This window comes from Agelaius phoeniceus, chromosome 1, assembly GCF_051311805.1.
Source record: "Agelaius phoeniceus isolate bAgePho1 chromosome 1, bAgePho1.hap1, whole genome shotgun sequence".
NCBI lineage: Eukaryota > Metazoa > Chordata > Aves > Passeriformes > Icteridae > Agelaius > Agelaius phoeniceus.
The window spans coordinates 98,120,048-98,143,481 of record NC_135265.1 but is presented as its reverse complement, the minus strand read 5'-3'; the positions used below and the strand labels follow the sequence as shown (position 1 = coordinate 98,143,481).

The following is a 23,434-nucleotide window of genomic DNA, read 5'->3' as shown; positions in this document are numbered from 1 at the left end:
AGAATCATTGGATACTTCCTGAGTACTAAAGCAAAAAAGTGTTGTCTTTTGTTGTCATTCACTCTCTGCAAATCTGAATTCCTTCTACAACTGAAGTTTAGCTTCTCAAGGATTGCTCTTTTTTGCTTTTAATGTCATAAAATAGAATTAATCTTTGCTTACTTGTAAATACAGTTCCAAATTTCCTTCACAGCTGATTTCTGACCTGATTACTTGTGGTCTGTACAATCACTTGGACATGACTATTTTGCTCTCCATAGCATCTCATCCTGCTCAGTTGGGTCTCAGTTTCTGGGCTTCCAGACCTAGAAGCAAAGATACAGCATCAGTGTCTGTTCCAAAGTGCCATCTGTGTGGTGCCCTGAAGTTGGTTTACTGCATCTGGCAGCACTTCTGCTTTTCCTGGGCTATGCCTTCCTCTCACCTTGTAGAGCTGGAATCTCAGTAGCTGGCTCTGCAGAGAGATGAGCATTACATTCAGTAGGGTCGTCTCCCTGATATGTTTTAACAGCTACTGCTCAGAGTGCACATCTGCTGAATGGCCAAAGGCAAACTGATGAAACTGTCCATGCAAAGCATCATAACCAGTAACTCCTTCCCCATCTCCTCTCCCTTTTTGATATGCACTGCCTGACTCCTGCTGTTAAGCAGAGTACCAAGGAGCAGTGACCTGTTCCAGGGGTGGTCTTACTGATTTATTCATACATTAAAGCCCCTGATTTTTTATCTTTTGTTCTGATTCAGTTTGCATTACCTTTCTCAAGGTTCTGTAAGCTTCAAATAAATATGAATGAATAAAAGAAAATATTGTTTAGGCCACATGTATCATTAGACTGTATTCATGTTTCTAGTGAAGAGATTTACACCATAACTGGCAGATAACTTAGACATCTCTCTCTAATGGTCCCAGAGGTGAGCGTTCCAAAGTATGGTTGTACACTGTACTAATCCAAACTTTGTACTGTCCAAACTTTCTTCCTGGTTTGGGAATATATCTTTAAAAGCATTCTGAAGTGCCCTCACAGTGTTTCTTATATGCCTTGCTGATTTTTCTTTCATCTTTGTTTTGACTTTCCCTAGAGTGATGCTGTTTCACGTCCCACTGTGTAATAGCATAAATATTTTTTGTTTATAAAACCAAATAGGTTCCATTTTTAGGACAGTCCAGTTTGAATAGACTTCTGAATACAACTAGTATTTCAGAAAAATTTTCTCACATCTCCTCCAGTATTTTCCCTTCTGTAGTATGGGATCCTCTTGTCTTTATTTAACCTGCAGTCAGATTGGTGTCAACTGCGACAGCAAAATAATGCCCACATCATATTTATAGATTTAGCCTGAAGAAAAACTGAGAGCATAGTCCTTCCTTCCTCCCATTAGAGGCAAAAGAAAAGAAACTTTATAAGGGAAAATGAGTTTTCATAATCTTGTAATTGGAAAATCCAAGCTCAAAGAAATGTCAAAATATTAGTTCAATGTAGTGAGGCCATAGAAAAAATTTCTGAAACACATTATAAAGCAATTTAAACCTGTATTCTCTAACAGTGCTGTGTTATTTGAATGACCTTAGGTAGCAGTTTTGGAGGATACCATATTTCTATCCAGAAAAAAAAATAAAATTGAGGTTTGTTACTATATGGAATTATATCAACTAACGTGATAGCTATTATCATTTACAGCACAGCAACCATGAATGACAGTAGTCCAGAGCTGTTGCTGTATTTGCATTATAAGAACTGCCAGAAGCAGGTGAGAAATATGATGGACTGGCTGCACATTTCAACATGTGTCTCTTTAACAGAGGATAAAATGAATGAGAAGAAAATAGTGTCACCAAGAACATGGAGAATCTTCTAAAAAAATAAATCTCCAGTATTAGGAATTGAGTTCCTAGCATTTTATCCCAACTAACCACTGTTGTAAGTCATTAGGAATTGCCTTTCAAGCCTGTGGCACCACTGATACTAATGAGTATAATTTCAAATGCATTTGCAAGATCAAAAAAGGGATTGGAACCTCACATGGATAAAAATATGTGCTGACAGAGTCAGCAGACATAAAAAAATCATGGGAAGGATGTATAAAACTCTTAAATCCAGGATTAAGGCAATAATTTTTTTATTAAATAAGTAGATTATTCAATTATATCCAATCAGGTTTTAGTAGAATTAACATATATATGTATATATATATATATATATATATATATAATGTCTGATATTCTCTGTGGATTGTGAAGAATCTTTACACTGAAATTATACTGGGTTGATGAACACAGACATCTGGTATACCTATTGTAGTGTCTGAGACAGCTGCATTTTCAAATACAAAACCATTTTGGAGGAAAGTGAGTGACATGGCTACATCTCCTTTTTTGACAAGATACTGATATTGCAGCTCCTTTTGTTTACACTATGTTTACACTAAATAATATACTAAGTAATGAAAAATTGGAAATTTAAGAGATGTTTCACAAAATCTATAAAATACTCATTCTTTTTTGGATTTTACTGGAATTCAATTAGGGTTTTCAATTTTTTGTTTAAATACCTTTATCTAAAGTAAATTTGATAAATTTGATAGTAAAAGTAGATATTTCAGTCATACCTGCATTTGTAGCAAAAACCTGAGGTAACAAAGAAGTGATATTTTTAAGTTCATTTACTCTTCAGATAACTTAAAGCTTTTTTTTGAATTCTTGAAAATGAGAGTTTATTCAGTGCATTTACTTTTGGTTCATTTTTAACTCGGTGTTGTTTCTAACGTTCTAGCTGATGAATATCCCACTTTTCCCTCTCTCCTTGCCACCCTGAGGGCTCCTGAACTCTGTCACAGCATCCTGCCTGTGCTATCGTCTGCTCTTCTTTCTGTGTGCAGGGGACAGAATTAGAACTGGTGCATTCAGCTCAGAAAGGAATTGAGTCTGGGAAAGAGTCAGCAGGTTTTAAAATTAATGGTGGTGGTGGACCCCACTGATCCTGGTACTAAAGGCTCTGATCTTATAATTGATTGAAGTTTAACTTTGGATAAATCAAGTGAAACACAGTAAAATCTGTACCATTTAATAATTCCTTCTACAGACATGGTGCTGGTGTTAAACCTGAGAAATTGAATTTATAGATAGTGGTTATGTTAATCTTTTTAATATATATATATAAGGGTAATGGGAAAATATCTAATACAATAAGGCACATAATTTTGGAAAAATATAAAATACTACAAATTTTAGAAAAATTTTTTAAAAAATTGCAATTGTATCCTGAACCTCAAAATAGTAGAAGAATAACCCATATGATCTTCCTGGAAAAAAGATTAATGTACCTACAGATTTAAATATTTTCTTCTAGTCAATTCTCTAGTTTGAGAGTTTACGCTGTTATCTACTTTATGAATTTTTTAATTATGGTTGCTACAAAAGCATAATTACCAGCAAATAAGACTTAGTGAAAAAGGAAACTCAAAACATGCTGCATTTTTTCTCCTACATCATTTGTGCCACTCTTTTGCTGTTCCTCAAATGCATGATGTCATTTTTAATGAGCTAGGTTTTGATTTGGGGCAGGAGTACAGCAGAGAGTTGACAAATTAGTACTACAGAGATGTATGAGCACATTTTTCAGTCCCATCTAATTTAGACTTCAAATTCTTTAATCATTTATCCTTTGAAATTCCTTTAGTTAAGCTATTCATCTACTGTATTTCCAGTTTACTTAAACATAATGACAAAAGGGTTGAAAAAAAAAAATAAACACCAGCAAAATATTTCCAAATTAATTGGAGTGGAAACCAGAGGCACATCATGATACAATACAAAATACAGATTTTATTTTCTTTTAAATATTATATTTCAGAATATGGTATAATATACATTTGCTCTTAAAACTTCCTCTAAAAGAAAATTCTGATCTTTACCCTTTAAAATCAATTGATCTCTTTTGAAATACATGAACCAACATTTCTACTGTCTCGATTCTTCTCACTGTAATTTTAACAGTGTAACAGAAAAGTGTGGGGTTTTGCACATTGGAAAGAATGTGATAGCTTCATGTCCTGTCCCGTGGCTCACAATGGAAGGATGACAAGATTTTATCTCCTGTATTCACCTTAGACTTTAAGCCAGAGGAGGACTTGGTGGCTATTAAGAAACATTCAGCTCTCTGAAATTAATGAAAAATGCAGCTGTGCTATGAATACAATTTCACTTCTGTGTTTAGAAGGTTAGAAAGAAACTATGGACATCTGTAAAACAGCACCCATAAGTGTTGAATATAAACAATTTGTAAACAATTTTACTCTGCTCCAGCACAGTATCGTGCATGTACAGCTTGTAAACTGCAGGAGACACCAATCTTGATGTTCATTATATTGGATGGATCAGAATCTCATAAAGTAGACTCTTCTATTTGCACAGTCTCCTATAGTTGCTCATTGTTGCAGTAATAAGCAGCAGGACTCAGTTTCTTCATGCAGGAAAAGCTAATTCTTTATTTACGTAACTCATTTTTATACAGTTTCCACAGACCTGTATAAAACTCCAACTCCAATTGTCTATAGTTTTCTCGCTGCTCAATTCATTGGTTAAAAGGTGTTTTTGTGTGTATGTGCAGAGACTCTCTATTCTTAAATTGTTTATATATCTTCTTCACTGATTCTCAAGGGATAGATTTATTGTTTTTGCAGGTGTGAACAGTTCTGTTACCAGGATAGTTCTCAGTTGTGCTAACTGCTTTCATTCTTATGATTTTTCACAAGGGAAGTTACAAGCTGACTGCTAGCTTAGCTAGAGTAACAGGACCTAAACCATATTTTATAAGGCCTTACTTTTATAATATCTCTACCTGTATGCAACAGCTCATGTACCAAAAAAAAAAAAGGGGAAAAAAGATGGCATCTTATATGGCTTTGCTTAAAAACAGTTTATGTTTATAGCAACCTTTGTACCTGGATATGATAATGATGAATGATGATGATGGTGATGATAACAACTAAAAAACTTCATCTTATTATATTGTACATTTGAAAAACTTCCATGGCAGAGCATTACACTGTCTGGGAAGGCCTGAAGCTGTGTGTGTATGTGTCTCTGTGAGTGTACATTGCTATATAAAGCCCCTATAAGGACTGTGCAGACTCCGTGAAAACACAAATATTTGCTTACTTTAAAATAATACTTGAGTTTAAACTTTTTGACTCACAGTGCTTTAGAGTACAGACTTAAATCAGGTAAATTGATTGTTCTGCTGTCAGATACATGCCTTTTGCCTTCCCTGTTAAAACATGGAATATTCTGATGAAGCTGGCAGAAATCAATTTCCTGCGCTGAAGACTTGTTGAGAGTTTTGAAGCAAAATGCTTCATAGCTTTTCAGTCTACCTGTTGTACATCAATCCTGAATCGTGAGGTAATATAATATTTGCTAGAACTTCTTCTTCCAGCTGCAGAGAACCTGTGGAATCTGCAGTGTTTTGAGGCAGGTTCTGTTCTGTGTGTGTATCTGACATTGCCCTCTGACATCCACATGCTGAGATGGGCCAAGGTCAGCAGGACTGGCCTTGATGTGATGCACAGTGGAGGAACTGGGGGCAGAGGTACAATGGGAATGGCAAACAGGAGTATCAGATAGTAGGGGAAGGGACAGAAGGAGATTAGGAGAAGAAAGGGTGATTAACAGGGCAGATGTGAATAGGGATGCAATTCTCAATCATGCATGTAAGACTGTATTTTAAATAAAATTTGGGTCCACCAAAAAGTTGTGAGGGTCAGTTCTTCAACTTTTAGGTTATGAGACGTTTGATTTTTGCAACCATAAACTTATATGGATTTTGTAGCAAGAGGCAAGAGGAGAGCCTACCCATAAGTCTTACCTTTCCATCATACGATTCCTCCACAATTTGGATTTTTTCTTTTTTTTCCCTGTCCTCAGTGGAGAATAAATTCCGAAGTTCTGTACCACTTCTATTCCCCCCAAAATGGCTGTCTTTCTGCTAATAACATTTTTTTCCAAGAGTAAGGGAGGAGGAGAAGGCTGACTTAATGTTTCAGAATGATGTATCTAACTAAACTGATCAATATCTCCATCTTTACTGAATAAAATTATTCTTTTCTTTATATAGAACTGAAAGAAATAGAGTGAGTGGTTTTTCTGTATCAAGGGACTTCCAAACCTCCAGTCTGTGATCTTACGAGGCAGCTATCCAGTGTAAATCAGTTCTTTCTTGAAAGTATATGAGTTATTGCCATGGAAGAACAGTTTGAAAAGAATATATAAAATTTTCATTTCTTAAAATGAAATTTGACATCTGGGAATAAGGTTCCAGGTTTCAGACTATATGAAAAATGAATTATTCAGATGCTTACAGGGGCAGTATTCTTATTTAATGTAGTTTAACCTTATTTCACTGAAAACTTGCCTTCCTGAATAACCATCAAATATTCAGCCAATATTCAGACACTAATTACTCTGAGTTTGCTTTTTTATCCTTTTTTTTTTGTGTTTAATGCATAAAAACTTTCGATGAAGGTTACAGCATATTTAGATACACACAGAGGTATGTTTAAAAATTTTAATTAAAAATTATATAATTGACTAACTCAACAACAGCATTAAGCAACAAACCTTTAGAATAAGTATTGTAGTAATCATTTCAATAATGTATTCTTCTAAAAATAAAAATTTATTTAAGTAGATTCAGAGAGTGACAAAAGGTGAAGGTTTCAATTACGTACAGCTAGATATGTGGGACTTGGAACAGGCAAAGCTGAAAGATGTAAAATATGATTGGTGTGCATGCTACAGTATTATGTCCTTCAGGGGCAGTAAATTATGGCTACAAATGAATACATTGTAACATCAGCAACATCGCTAAACTTTTATGCTTGTATCAATTTCAAAGTAGAAATTTTATTTGAAAGTTGGGTCTCAAAAAGGATTTTTTCCCCTTAGCAAAAAAGTGTGAAAAATTGCATTTGATGCTGTTGCCTCTGCGGTGGAGATATTAAGTACCTTGAAAGGATATAAAGTTTGGTTGTTTGTTGGTTTGCTTTTTTTTTTTTTTTTGATTGGATTTTTAATGTATATACCCATTTTTCATAGTGGAGTTGACAATTCAAAGAGTTTTGAAGCAGTGGGTCTTGGGAAAGGAGTCACTTCATGGGGATTGATTCATTCCAAATTTATAGCACTGTACCAAACCTTCCTCTAATTTAGAGCTTAAATTATTCACATTTTTGCTGTACCAAATCACATGGATACTATTTCAATAAACATGAGCTATTACATTGTCTTGTGAAAAATGAATGTAGGAAAAGAATATCAAGTGATATGTAAAAGTTTTGTAAAGACAAGATTTTGTATACTTCTTCTACCAGTTTAAATATTCCAGGCAAAAGGCAAATTGTACAGTGTCCTGATGCTATTAGCTTCTGCAAAAAAATGAAATATTAATATTGTTTCTCTATAGCTTTAGAATCAGTATTCCAGATAATTCAAACTCATTTTTCTATGTCCTTCATTCTCAAATGGAATGTGTTTTCTAATCTGACATCAGGGATGAATTTATCTTATGACATACTTATTAAGACATTGAACTCTTTTTGTTGGTGATTTAATGTCAGCACAGAAGTAAATTTCAGTATTAGAAAGAAATATTTAGGAATCCAATAATTCAAGTCCCTTTTTTTTTTTTAATGTGACTGACACTGTTGTTATGTCCACAGCATCAACCACATTGCTTCCTATAGACCTGCAAAAGCTTGGTATATGAGGATATTTTTATGCTATGCTGATTATCTGCAGTATCAACAGCATATATATTATTATCTACTTATCTGAAAGGTTCTTTTCCTTACGTTATATTCTTTTGGATTTTGTGTCTGAACTAAATATCCACCCCTGCAAGCAACAGCATTTTGACAAAATTCTATAAATGTTCCAAAAGGGAAAATGGAACATATGGTCTCATGGTTCCATGAGATCTATTTCAATCTATTATTTAGAGATTATTAGGTCACTAGTGGAGAAAAAGTTTGGATAAATCACTAACATTTTTTAAGACAACAAAAAATTAGATTTCAATATGTCTTTTTTTCTAAATCTTCTTAATGATTGCAATAACATATTTTCTTTCAATAGTATTGAATTCATATGTACAGTAGAGATAGCCAGTGCATTAGTCTGAAACCTAACCTGAAGTATTGGATGATTTTCTTAAATATAGAAATATTTATGTCACCATGAATGTTCTTAAAATGCATTGTTGATCTTTCCTGAAATTGTTCTTTCACTAAGCAGAAATACCATTTGTAGAATGATTATTAAGATTATTAACTTGTAATTAAACAGCAAAATGCTTTACTTGAGATGAAATAGTAATTATGAGTCTTGAGATGTACAAGATGGTGATTTTACAGAAGTTTTTTAAAGAATCATACAAGTCACAAAACATTTATACAAGAAATACACTTCTTTTTACACATCATTTAAAGTTTCAACTTTTCTGAATGCATGACTTCGTGCTGAAGAGTACAAATGTGTATCATGGACGAGATTGGCTAATGGTCTTCAGCAGACTTTGAAACGTTTTCTCTAGTCAACTGTGCATTTTCTGGTTGTGAAAGATTGCTTAAAAGATAATTTGTCATGACAGTTTCTGTGTCAGCTCTTTTCTTTATTCCTGAGAGCTTCAATTAAATCTTTTAGCTGTGCTTATCACTTCTTAGAAGATATTTCAGTTATGTTTTATTCTGGGGACCAGAAGAATCACTTTCTTCTAGTTCTCACATAGCAATGTGAAGAATTTTTATTATATAGCTTCTTCCAACAACATTTCCAAAAAGTTAAATCTTACATTACATACACTTTTTTTTTTGGGGGTAGCATGTTTGTCATCCATCAGTTCCACACTTGAAAGCCTCCTGCTGTGCTTTGCATTTACTGTCACTTGCAGAAAATACTACTGTTTGTTACTCATTTTTCTTCAAACAAGGAGAAGACTTTTAAGGAATGGATTTTGTCTGCTTGCCCACACTGGAAGTGTGTTTAAAGACACAGAAGCAAACAAAAAACATGGATGATTTTTGAAGCATCAGTACATACCTGCAGTGACCACCACTAAAATTTTAACCCTCACACAACACAACCTACAATTTTGAGAAAATTCCCCAGGGTGCGGCATTATTCCATCACCACAGTAGATGGGCTGAAGTTACTTTTCAGTAAAACTTCTTTATTTGTAATCACTAGACTAAACATGAGCAAATCATGCAATCAATATTTAGAATTTGAGGAAGTACAGGTTCTCAATATTGAAGCAAAACTATTTACTTGACACACAGAGATCAGATTTTTATTATATGGTATTTCATTTTAGAAACCAATTCATAAGAATATATATTACACTGCAATTTTAAGTAGACAAGCTTAAAGTCCTCAGAAGCACTAAAACTTTTGTGGTTAGATATCTAAATGAAAATTTAATGCTTGTACCCAAAACTGATCTACTAAAAAGCTTGCAATTTATAGCAAAATATATGACTTCAGAATAATTTTTAAATTAACTTGTATATTCAAAACAAATAGATGCAATAGAAAAAAGCTAATGTGGAAAGGAGTATAAAAGAGGAACATTAATTAGAAAGTGATGTATGACCAAGTGGTGGAATTTATAAGCAATTATGCACTTTGCAGAAGGTCCTGGAAACCTATCATTGGAATGATTAATTATTTTCATAAGTGTTTCAAAGATTTACTTCCATATTCTAGGCTCATGCCCCTAAGGAGGCCAGCTAAAGCTGGTTTCATGAGATATGAAAAATGAAATATCTTGGATGGGATGATGGGAAAGTGCAGAGTGAGAGAAGCAATATTGCAAAATGGGTGCCAAATAGGCTAAGTTATGTGAGACTGGAGCATACAGCAAAAATTACAAGACTTGTGATGTTTCCAGTTTTATATATTTTAATAAGGCAGAGTTTTGTAGGAGTCCAGTGCTTTAATTCTCAAGTGACAATTATGGAGATGTTATTTCAACATTTTTAAGGCCATTCTTGATCTCAAAAAAAGAAATAAAATACACTACAATTATCTGGATTACTTAAATTCATCAATATTAACAAGAAATTTAGCATCAGTTGCAATGAAGTATAAGGTTGATAGCAGCCCAGAGTCCTCCAAAGGAGAAACTGTAATTTCACCTTATCCTTGAAATCATAATACGGGCAAAATTCTGCTGGGTTTTACTGGACAGAGAAAAATCCCAATCTGAAATCAAAAAGGCTGAACTTTTTCTTCTGCTGCATTTTGCTGCATTGGTAATGCTTTGAGGTAAAAGAGAAACCCATCCTTATAAATCTGAATGCTTCTCCCCGGTCAGGGAGGATATGTGTCTTAAATTCAGTTGGATTAAAAAAAACCACCAGAAGCAAAAAGTCCTGCAAGTTCTAGCAGACTTCATTTCACATTTACAATTCTTCTGATGCCACCTCAAAACCCAGTTGGTTTCAGATGTTGTTCTGAATGCTCAACAGTGCCTAATGAGTGCCACAGAATAACATCACACAAAATTCCATCTAAACTGGTGTCTTCTTTCTGGGATGGAAAAAAGTAAGTCTCTGAAAGACTTTAAGAACAAAGCAGGTGTTCCAGGGGTACCATGCAAGATTCCAGGAAAATCAAAATCAAGGACTCCTCAGTCAGAGGTGATATCTTTTAAGCCTTTTCCTCTACTAAATTGTTCAGTTGCTTTCTGCTCCCATGTAAAGCTTTTATATCAGCTTACTACAAGAGGTCTTTAGACTCATGTACTGTTAAAATTTATTCAGTACTGATAGAGGTTGTGACCTGTTCCTATCCACTCCATCATACGCATCATGAGGTTTGTCTAGTCACCTCTGCTGTTCAAGTAAGACCATATATGTGTTAACATGTCTGGATGGTTCTGCAAACCTTTTCTTGGTTTGGCATGAATTCTTGTCAGGTACAGTAAATACTATATTCAGTATTCATCGTGTAGTTATTTATTGGATTAATATTGTAGCATAAATATTGTGTGCCTCACTTATTTTCTAGCAGTTCACTTCTTTTTTCTTTTTTTTTTTTTTTTGGTACTTTACCATTCCAGACCATTGTTACAGTATCTTATCACTTTCCAAATTCTGCATAATGATCAACCATTTTCTTTCAAAGAGAGCAGCATGTTCTCACTGAAAAAGCAGTGGGATAACTAAAAAAAGCCATTCATTTTGTAAGCGGAATAATTCAGAAGTTTTCAACTTCAACTTCTGCTAATTAAGATTATTTACAATCTACTTGTCTATAACTAATCAGAAGATCAGAAGTTAGTTATTTCCATATGACTTTTTTCTCCTTTTTTTTGAATCTTGACAGTCTGATGATTCCTTTCACTGAATTGATCTCACTGTCACTCCACTGATCTCCAGCTATCATCTTTAGAAATCCTGAATGATGATGTGCAAAATTGTTTCTTGAGCCTATAACTATAAATTCTGCACTTTTAGCTTTTTAGACAGAGAAATAGTAATGTATTTTTCTATATCCGTCATGGTGTCCTTTACAAAAAAAAAAAGGAGACTATCTATTTTGCTACCAAAATTAACAGTAGCAAGCAAGGATGGTCTGTCAACATGGGTCTGTCAGCATTTGTGTCTGTCAGCTTCTTTACTACTACCTGTAAAATATTTGGCACTTAGTTTTTCATTTGTGCAATCGTGCTTCAGTTGTGTTCCAAAATTTAGAAAATTAATAGAGAAAAGCAGATCCAGTATTCTAATGTTCTTACAGTTTTAGATTCATAGCGATTTTTCTCACAGACATAAGATTTTTAAAGTAAAACAGCATCTCACACTTGGAGAATGCAAATATATTCCTCTCAGAGGCACTTTAAGTGCTTCCTTATGCAGATGACACTGCCACTAAAGAGCTTCTTTCCCTTCCCAGTACAGTTGCACTTGTCATAAAAAATTCTCAAGTGATAGTTGAAGACTGCAAAGTTAAAGTTGATATAAGATTATTCATATTCTTTGTATGCTGTATCTAAATTTCTAGGTTATAAGGAGGGGAGGCTCAAGAAAACTTAGAAATTCTTACTGACACCAAAGAGTTGTTCCACAGAAATTATTTGTGTGTGCTCATGATTTGTATTAGTTTTGTGAATATAGCTCTATAAATTTTAGAGATACATCAACGCTGAGCCATCAGTGGTGCTTCTTCCACAATTTTCAGGGGAAAAATATATTTCTCCCATCAGGTTTAGGAATAATTAAATGTTGTGTTCATGCCTCCTCTTATTCAGAGGTAAATTAACTCATACACATACATGAGTTTGTAACAAACATGTCTCTATTTTCATGTATGATTGGACTATGCTCAATTTTCTATCTAATATAATTTGAAATGGATAAGCCACTTTACCAAAATGTCAAGGCCAATCACTATTGCAATCTCACAGTGAGTAATTCTAATACTCTTTGTGTGTCAGTTTATGCAGTTAATGTAACTATAGTGCCACAAAACCAATAAAATCCAGCATATACAAGATATGAACAGAATTCAGAACCACATGATGAAACAACCAGCTTGCTTGGTTTAACTTTCTGTGGTCTTTAAATCTAGCATAGCTCATGTATGTGCCTCTGAATTCTGCATATCCTATGGATCTTCTGTATCTTCCATAAAACGCTGTAAAAATTCCTAAAATCTAAGAAAATCTACCATGAAGACAATATTCTCAAAATGTTTTTGATATTTCTGAACCCAGTAAAGTGATGCTCACTCTAACTCCCCGGCTGTGATTCATAATTTTCAGGAAATAAAGAGAATACAATAATTCAGCTATGCCTGTCTAAAAACATAGCAGAAAACCGGATTCTGCCTCTAGTCAGAGAAGAGTTTCATAGCATTTCAATCCAATATTCTATTGATTTTAATGACATAAATAGAACTATAACCTTTTTTATTTATTATATATATTTTTGATAAGTAGCAATTTACAGGCATCTAAAGAATTGTTTGAAAAATTTAATCTGGAAGTAGCAAAAACTTTAGATATCTGAAAAAACAAGGAACTGCAAAGCAACAGATAGAAAATTGTAACAGTAACAAAATTATTCTATCAAAAAAAAAGGAAAAAATTACAAGATTTCTATATTGCTACTGAAAGAAAGAATGTTCAAAACATAAGACCCTTTCTATCATTAGAAGTTGTAAGTAAAATCGTAGAGGATGTAAAATTAAACTCAGTTACACGCAATTGGAGCTACCAATATTCCATCTTCATGTAATATTTAGGGGTTTTTTAGCTTTAAAGCATGACTGTGCAATAAACCAACAGCTATGTGTGCTCCAGCTGCTGAATGGGTCAAGTGAGGGTATTGGGTACTTTGCAAGGAAAGAGTCTTGGACAGTTCCACTCATAGACAGGGAGCTGAGAAGGGTGGGAATGAGATTTACAGAATCATGAAGGCAGGAGATGAGCTGAGCATGGCACTGTTGTTGGCCAAACTGAGAAACAGAGGTCACTGGAGCCTGGGTGAGGGCAAGGATAACAAGGCAGCAGTTTGCACAGCCTTTTGCACAGAAGGGTACAGAAGGGAGACATGGGAAACCACAGGACAGTCAGTCTCACTCCTTGACCCCTGAAAAGGTAACAGCTAAGCCTAGAAACCATTTCCAAGTGTACTGAGGACAATAAATGCATTGTCTGGATCCAGAACTGGTTATCTGAGTTGCTGGGCAACAGGACAATAAGGGAATCCTGAAAGTACAAAGCTGGAATGGATCCTCAGATATTCCTGATGCAATGGTTCTGGATGCTAGAGAACTACCAGAAAAATAGTGGTAGAAATGCAGTCATTTCATTATTAATTTTGTCCCAGCAATGTCGTAATCCAGAGACAATAAATTGGACTTTTCAAAGGAGTGTGTAGGTAATAGGTCAACTTATCCTGAAATGCATTCTGAATTAGGTGTATCAATAATATAATTGAGATACAGAACCTTTGTTGTTGATACTTGAGAAAAGGCAACTTTTCTTACCAAAAAAAAACCAAAACCCAAACTTAGAAAAGCAGGGTTGTTAATTTTTACCAGATCTATGAATAGTATTTGGCAAATACCAATTTGTTTTCCTAACACATTGGTAAATAGATAAAACAATATTGCAAAAAATTGACAAGGGAAAAAAATAAGCATGATGTAAATCTTATCTACTTGTATTTTACCTAATCTTTAACTGCTTTACTCTTTCACTGCTTTTGTCTTTGTCAGCTTTACTGCCATTTTGGCATCAGAGGCTTTCCCCCTGCTGTTTGCATACATAAGAATTTTACTGGTCCTGAGAGCCCTTGTACGTTTTTATCAGACATGATAGGTCCTAAGATAACAAAACCTTCATGTCACCAGATTACCATCACCATTTGTTGCTTTTCACTTCAGCTCCCACATGATTTCAGCAGTCAAAACCTCACTAGGCACAGAACTGGAGATTAGTGCTTTGTGATACTTGAAAGCTGAGGTTCCAACTTCCAGCTCTATGATTTTCTAGCTGCATGCTCTTTAACAGCTGGTGAGATAGTAGCTGCTATCATGTCAGAATTTGAAGCTGTGAGGAGTGGAAGGGAGCAGAATGACTAATTGTAATGCACAGGTTCCCTTTCTATCTCTAGCTTTGCAAGTTTTAAAAGAAATGCTTTCCCTGTTGCAAAGCTCATAATCACAGCCCAGCAGTTGTGCACAGTATTTGTTCCCACTCCAGCCGGTTCAAGAGATACCAGAATTTAATACTGTTAGAGATGAGCAGTGTTTTGGGCAATGATCCAAGGCAGAACATGGTCTATAGCATAACTCTCTAGTGCTTCCCAGAACTCTCATATAATTTTCCTTCAATTACTATAATAACTAGGAGGCATAATATTGAATGATACCACAATATTAGAAGCAAATTTTTCAGGAGTTAAATTATTTCTTTTCTTGAATGTACATGGATTTTTTTCCCCTTTTTTTGAGGAGAACTTGATTTTCAATCTAAATCTTAGCACGCTGTAGTGTTTTCCTTGTGAAAAAGTACAAAGAACTTCCCCAATATAATTCTGAAAATACCTAATTTAGTTTCATGACATATATGGATGGAAAATAGCAAGCGAATAAAGGGACATGGGGAGGAAAGTTGATGTCTGCTTCATAGTGATATATCTTTCATACCTGGAAGAAGTAAGAGGAAAGCCATGAAGATGCATGCTGAGGAACTGTTAAAAGTTGAGAATACTGAAAGAGTAAAAGAAAGGAAATTGAAGCTGGCAGCCATGTAATTGCTGGGAAGGGAAAATATCATGATTTTTATTGGCCTGGAGATTGTGTAGGTGAAGATTTTGTGGCAAGTGAATTTTAATGTATTAAAAAAGGAATGAGAAAAGGGCTTGTGCCAAGTGCACTTTCTTAGCCTTTTTTTCAATTCTTAAAAAAAAATTGCTCACAGAAAACGTTCTATACAAATCACACTTAAAACAGAAAGGAATGTATATATTATTTATATCTTCTTCTTGGTAAGACTAGAAGAGCTATTCCTGTGTTCAAAATCAGAAGACACTTTAAAAAAGAAAGAAGTATTAAAAGCATTTAAAAAAATATTAAAGCATGTTATACAAGTGAGACTTCTTATGTCTACTTACAAGTCCCAAAACAGCCACCTGTACTATCTGCATCCTTCAATATTCCTGAAATCTGTTTTCAATTTTTACCTTCAAATGTACTTGAATTTTGAGTGCTTGCAATACAAATGTAAAGCTTTGAATAATGAGAAAATGCTTTGAATAATGAGAAAAATGGCAAAATCAGTTCGTATTTAGCCTAAATGTATGCTTAGCAAGAGCAAAAATGCTGAGGCATGCTTTCTTTTCAAACATAAGGAAATTTTCTGATATCTTATTGTAATATGCAAGGAATTAAATATTTATTGGCAAAATTACATGAGTGAAAAATGGAGATGTAGATAAGAGAAAAAAAGTATTTTCAGACAAATTTTGAAAAATGTACTTTCTTCTGAATACTTTCACTGTAAAAGCAGATGATATTGGTATTCTGGTTCATTCCAGGAGGTTCAAAGTATTCTAGAAAGCAAAGGTAGAAAGGCCATTACTCCCCTATTACTTCTTGTGTTCATTTTCTTGGGGAGAATGGATTGAATTTTTCTTCTATCATTTAGTTGAAAGGGAAAGTTTTCTTATTTGGTCATCCCATAGCCTGCCATGGTAATATTCTAAAATGTTATAAATGAAGAAAGATGTTATTATGCAAAGCTATTATGAGAAAAAATATCTGAATAGCTGAGAATTAACAATTTAAGAAAAAGAGAGCTTTTATTTTAAAGGTAGGTTATTTTAATTATTATTATATGTCAGAATCATATGTCAGAACAGTGAAATAATTATGTTATAAATGGGAACAATTCTTCTTTTGGAAAACCATAGTTAACAAGACCTTAGTTTACGAAAGACTGTTCAAAGGAGTCCTTTCCTATTAAGTATCCACTGAGTTGTATTTATCCTCTACCATTCTAAAAGTTCTTACAGTGGGTAACTTATTCAAAATTTCAACACAGTTACCATGATACAGAAGCAAAGGGTCTTGTTTAGTAGCAAAATTTGATAAAAATATTAATTTTGTCATATTTTATTTTAGGGAAAATATTACATGTAATTGTAAAGTGAATTTCAGTGGTACCTATTGTAATATACTGTACACAGAAATGTACTTGGGAAATTTATTCTTATATAAATTTTTAAGTTAAAAGGGGTTATAATTATAACTATAATATAGTTATAAGAAAACACAAACATTTTCTTGAAAGGAAAATAAAAGCATAATTTTTCATGAGTTCAGTGAGTAAAAATAATTTAATGAGAAATATAGAAAAAGATGGCTTGTGGTCTTGTGGATCTCAAAGGAAACACAACTTTAACATTTAAAGAAAATGTCATGCTGTTTGAGAGCACATGCAGTATTTTTAGAGATTGGAATAGCATAGTGAGTGAGTTTACAGTGGGTTTGAGTAATTTCTGCAGTGTAAAATATGAAACCTAATTCAATATCCATATGTTCACTCATGATCTTTTACAGTCCCCTAATGCTAAATGGCAAATACATTTTAATTAAAGCAGAAGCTGACATAAATCCATGTTCTATAATTTGGGCATTAGCTTGTAATTCCACTCAGAATATTAATTATTTTATTCATAAATAAATGTCTAGAATTGTAGTTTAGTTTATACCAGTAGATGCTAGCTCAAGCTTATAGAGTTTTCCTTTCTGAACTCTGATTAGGTTTCATACCAGAGATCCCTTCCTTCCTTATCCACCAATGAAAATAGCTTAGCATAGTACCACTGTTGAGACAGTAAATGACAAATGGAAGTGGTTCTGAACTGAAATTTATTATTGATTATTGCTAAGTGAATTCTCATCTTTTTATATTTAAAAATTACATATCCAGGGTATTAATTATTTGGTCTAAATTATTTGATCAAAACGTTTCTGATGCAAGTATTTGAGACTTTAGTGGTAAGGGCTCATTTTCATTCTTATTTCATTTTCTATATCAAGTTCATGATGCGGTATATGCCTTTTAGAAAAGCACATGACATAGTTAAGAGTATTCCTTTGAGAAGAGAACTGTTTTTTAGTCTCCATAGGAGTCCTAAATTTAAATAGGAACCCTGATAGGATTGAGCTAATGTGGCAAAACTCAGCTCATCTAAGAGGCCTATTGAATCTGTAAATACCAAAAAGAGAGACAATGTGTTTTACAAATAACTCTCATTGTGTTTTTGGAAATCCATAAATTCCTTAAACTTTAGTTTTTCAAGAATTAATTCCCTTAAAGGAGAAAAATATTTCGTACATCTTCATTTTCCTCTCTTCTCCACACCTACAGGTGGATATTTATCAGAATATAGTCACCTTATATTTCTTGCTGTATTTTCATTCACGCTGCTGCACTAATCCCTTATGATTTTGCCTCTAATCTGTACTCCTGAGAAATGCACACATCTGTCCTTGGGAAGTCATCCTTGATTAAAACAAACAGCAACCTTGTAATGTCTCTCTGTAGAATCATTACAGCAAACTGTGTGAGGATTAAATAAGATGACAATAATAATTTAAGTATCATGTGTAGCTACCTTAAAATAGTTCTATCTAGCTCTTCCATCTATTTAAGGTTTGGAAAGAATCCTACCTTCCATCAATACTTACTGTGCACTTTCACTAAAAAGGAGATTAATTGAAACAGCAGTGAAATTTTTTAAAATATTCTGTGGAGAAATGCATGTACAAACTATCTTAATTGAGCTCTAAAATAGTGATGCTAAACAACAAAAGCAAGGAAATGCACAGTGAAGCAGGAAATGTACCATATGTTATTGTATACCTGGGTACAATGGGGACACTATCTTAATGGCTTTCTTAATATTTCTGTTGTACCAGATATTGGTGGACATATGGTATGCTGCCTTTTTATACGCTTGTGTCTTTTCACAATTTTGTTAGCTGACTTTGATAGCATTTTCTATTTGTCTGCTGTTAGGAAAAAGGCTTTAAAATGTTTTGCTTATTTATCTGGAGTTTGAAACCCATGCACCCATCATTTTGCTTATTAATTTATACCCCATTTTTAAAACTTCAAGACCTGTTGCTTATTTCTTTTATTTTTAAGCTTTCCATAGTCTCAGTCCCAGTCTGGAAGTAATTTGAAATACAATTAAGTGTTTCACATGCAGATGGGTTTCAACTCAATGTCAGTGCTGGCCAAACAGATGGCTAAAGCAACAGCAACAGCTGCAGAGCTCACCAGGCTTTGCACAACCAGAATGGTACAACCATAGAATCATAGAATTATAGAATCCTTTAGGTTGGAAAAGACCTTCAGGATCATTTAGTTCACCAGTTAACCCAGCACCACTGAACTATTTCCCTAAGCATCATATCTGCACATCTTTTGAACACCCCCAGGGATGATGACACAACTACTTCCCTGGGCAGCTGGTTTCAGTGCTTGACAACCTTTTACTAAAGAAATTTTTCCTAATATCCAACCTAAACCTCCACTGGCACAACTTAAGGTTATTTTCTCTTGTCCTTTTTCTTACTTGAGCACTCATGCAACTGGCTTCTTCCCTAGTGACCCAAGGAACCTCCACGAGCTCCAGCTGGCAGCAAAGTTTCCTGTTTCACTTGACTCCTACTGCCCTTCCAGCTGAGAAACAAAATAAAACTTCTTGTGACATCATTTCCTGGACACCACGTGTTTTCAAGTTTGGCTGATACAGAATACCAAAGGGAAAGGTTTCCCTATATTTTTTATGGCCCAATCTTCATAAATGTTCGCATTTAAATAGGTCATTCATTGCTTCCATCACATGGAATACACACAGTGAAGTCACAGAAGTCCAGAAGTAGTCAGAGGAAATATATCGTGTAGCAGAGAAGAGCAGCTGGGCCAAATCCTTTTGACATACATGTGACTTACTCCAGTTATATCCTGGCAAAAATTCCCTTCATTAAAGTGATCTCAGGGCTTCTTACTGGAGGTGTTTGAAGACTGTTTAAACCAATGTAGAAGCAAAAGGACGTTGTTGTACATTAGCTGGTCAATAGCCATTCTTAAGTCTTATAAGACATTACAGATCAGGGCTAGTTTTTTAACTAAGATTTAGTCATTTCTGGCAAGTGTTAGTACCTTTGTGTGAACATTTAAAACTTGCCATTCTAATATTCACCGAGCAGTTCTGGTAGCAGCTCATTATATGTGCAGCTGCATTAGTTTAAATATAAAATAGAAGGCATAATGAAAGTCTCCTAACTTTTTTATAATGTCAGTAACCTTACATGATATCTAGCAATGCCAGACTAATTGTTTCTGAAATGTTTAAATAAGAAATATTTTAAAAACAAATCACTTGATTTATCCTGAAAACTTACCATGTGTATTCCTAGGAAATCAGGTAATTTAAGTCCATAGCCATCAATCACACCTAATAATTTTTCATATATTTTAGGTTTTTTTCTTTAAATTTAATTTAAAACCTTTTCAGTTGCTAGTTTTAGGAATTCTATTTTTAATTTATATTAATATATATTTGATTAGCACATGAATGGGAAAGGATAAAACTGAGTAATTTTGCACAAGTATTTTAATAAGGAGCTGTTCATATAACTTATCTGGAATTTTTTATAAGGCAAAGTCATTATTGGAAATCATTAAATGAAAGTAATTAAAAAGGAAACAGCCATCTCTTTCAAAAGGATTCCAGTAAAATTCAGTAGCAGTAACCAAGTTGCTGCACAACCTAGTCTTGTGTATCCAGCAGGGTGAAGAACTTGCCAGCTTATTGATTCTTACTGATGTAGGGCTTGGCAATCAGTCTGTATCTGGAATAATTAGTGGGGATATTAATTAGTAGACAGGAGCATCATGGGGTCCCTGACACTATAAAGAATTACACTGCTATGCCAGCTCAAAGGCTTTTACACTTTGGCAGCTTAAATGTTTTTGACATGTGACGCTGTTTTTTCTAAGAATGTTGTTGTTTTATAAATAGTAGGCAGATTAGATTAGATGTGTGTGCACAGTGGCATGACTGACCTGTCCACACTGTCAGGGAATGCATTTACAAATGCATTAAAATTGCAAAGAATTAACTGGGTACTATTAGAGTGGTAAAAAGTCTCCACATTTTGGTAAAAAGTCTCAGGTTCTTTGACATTTTATTCAGACTTTGTTCACAAGACTATTGGGGTCCAAAAATCAAGAGTAAACCAATGTGTTTATGAATTCTCTTTTCTGAAAACCTGTTCAAGACACATAAAGGGACAAGTAGAGAGTAATTGCACCATGGCTTTTGGTAGGATTTGAATGAAAGTGCCAAGATGACATGGAGGGAATTGGAGATGTATGCCCCTAAGCTTAAAGCACAATTAATTAATCATGGATGAGATAAAAACTAGTAACATACCAAAACAGTTTAAATCTGACATGATTTCCTCACTTTTACATGAAGTCTTCTTGAGTCAGCTTGTAGTACAGCTACTTTGGGTGTACTTAAGATCATATATTTTGATAAATGTCTGCTGTTTTGTGCAAGGCTACTGTCTGTTCACTGTGCTCTAAATTCCCGAGAGCGTAATAGCCAGTTTCTGGCACCCAGCTTGAGTGGATGTTCTTGCTCTGCTGCACATTGTTATTAGGAATGCGACTTATCAACTCAAAAATTATAAAAACTGACATACTTTTATCATAGTTATGTTCCAATTATAAATTTTATAGTGCTTATACTATCTCCTTATTGCTATTAATTTAATGTGAAGACATTATGCCAAACTAGTGGCTAGAATTCTGTCAGATGAGGAGTTTGAGATCTGTTTGATCTTTTACACTATTTCCCACTTTCCCTTCTTGCCAAAAAGACACATGAGTTGAAAGTAAGTGCTTTAAATGTGTCTTGAATAGCAATAGGACTGAAGTTCAGAACTGCCAATCAATAAATAATGGCTCCTAGTCATCAAAAGTGTAACTCACTTCTCTCTGTGAAAGACAATTCCAAGTAATTGCTCTGAAACTATGCTTTTTCATTTCTTATTAAGGAATCAGCTGAAAAAGTATCCAATGTGTACAATACAGAAAGATTTTCCCATCTAAATTCTAATGTCTCCTATTGAAATATTTTTCTTAGAAGAAATTTGAGCTGCAACTGTTTAAACTTGAACTGACTTTTCTGTTTCGTGTTGTGGTCACACCTTTTTAAAAATTCCATTCCAGAGTAAAGAGGCGGAAGGAAGTGAATGCAGGATTTGGGACCAGACAAAGTTCCTTGTCTGTTGTTGGAGATTCCACCGTGACAGTGAGTGAAGATATGGGAGATCACCAAAAAACCCTGCAGGGTTACTGGCAAAGAGGAGAGGCCAACACTGTTCATAAAGACATACAAGAAAGTTTCATTGAAAAAGTGCATGTCAGATATATATAGGAATACTGTATGCATTGTTTCTATGCATTCCTGATTTTTTATAAGAACCAAGGAAAATATGCTAGAGTCAGGGTGCACATTTCTAGAAGTTATGTTGGCCATTGTCATTCCTTTCCAGTTGTTCTAACTGTTCTCTTCTAAAGCAAAAGGTGGACTTTAATTAAAATGTTCTATATTTTACCTTGGGGAAAAAGGACTTTAAAATGTGCATGATCTATGGCAGGATCACATTCTGTCCTGGGAAGATGTTAAGTCTGAAATGGAAGTCAGTGGTTTGTTTCTTGCTTTGCTTGTGTGTTTTACTTTCATAACACAGTGGAAAAAATATCTGTATCACAGGAGCCCCATTTGTACCAGAGTGACATGTCTATTACACTTTTCTTTCATTAGAAAAAAGAAGGAAAAAAATTATTTTAAATACCCAAAAATTATCGCATACACATTTAGATTAAAAAAATCTTTTCCCTATGTGTTTCTTATACTCGTCACATAACAAAATAAATGCATCTCAAATTTACCTTATTGTCTACATATGGCATTTTAATTTAAATTTTACTTTATTAATTGTCCATGAAAAAGAATTTTAAATGTCATGGAGGAAGTAACATAAATAAGATAAACTGGAAAAGCAGATTTTGAGGATTTTAGAAAATTTACAGTTTATAAAAACATCAGCAACTTTCAGCCATCAAGGGAGACATAAATTATAATTTTGTTTGCCATGTGCAATTAATAATGAGTATATGCAGATTCTATTTCACCAGGCTTGCTGTAATTGCTCAGGAATATGTTTGTTTCATTCCTTATATCCCTATAAACTGAAAACATATCTTAGGGCTTATTTCCTTTCCAAGAGGGGGTTGTTAGATCTCTTGATTTCTTTTGCAACCTAGGACAACACAAAAAGTGAGAAGTCTTAAAGATTATTTCTTACACAGGAATTGCATTTTTCCCAGGAATTCTCTGAGCTGCAGATGCTTTGAAGCTGGGAAGAAAATGTTCTTATGACCCTTTCTGAGCTTTAGGCTGCTGGAGATGGGATGTGAGAGCAGAAGTATCTGTGTTTTGACAACCTTAACCCTCTTTCATGTTTGTAATGCTGAACTAATTTCAGCCACTACCCCTCAGTACATGCTAAGGGATATACAATGAGGGAATTCTGTCTTTGTTGCCAGTAGCTGATTCACAAGTTTGTCAACAAGGTACAGAGATGCTGTGAGAAAATTTATTTTTAAATGGAATTTAAACATGTAATACTTACAAGAATTGACAATAGGATTCATAATTCTTTTTTTCATAATTCAAACTTCCTCTCTTTATTAGTTCATTGGTTCATGGTTTTATATTAGACAAAAGATCTCTGGTCTTGTTCCATGCCTTGTGAAATGGCACACCGACTTTC

General features: G+C 34.2%; 1 protein-coding gene across 1 annotated transcript in view; it reads left to right on the top strand.

Annotated features, from left to right (window-relative positions):
* Positions 1 to 22,549, top strand: part of CCDC102B (coiled-coil domain containing 102B) — a 139,438-nt gene extending 116,889 nt beyond the window's left edge. Inside the window, exon 7 of the mRNA XM_054649747.2 lies at positions 21,825 to 22,549. Coding sequence (XP_054505722.2) covers positions 21,825 to 21,914 — 90 coding nt within the window. The 3' untranslated portion in view covers positions 21,915 to 22,549. The remainder of the gene's footprint in view (positions 1 to 21,824) is intronic.
* Positions 22,550 to 23,434: the final 885 nt, after the last annotated feature.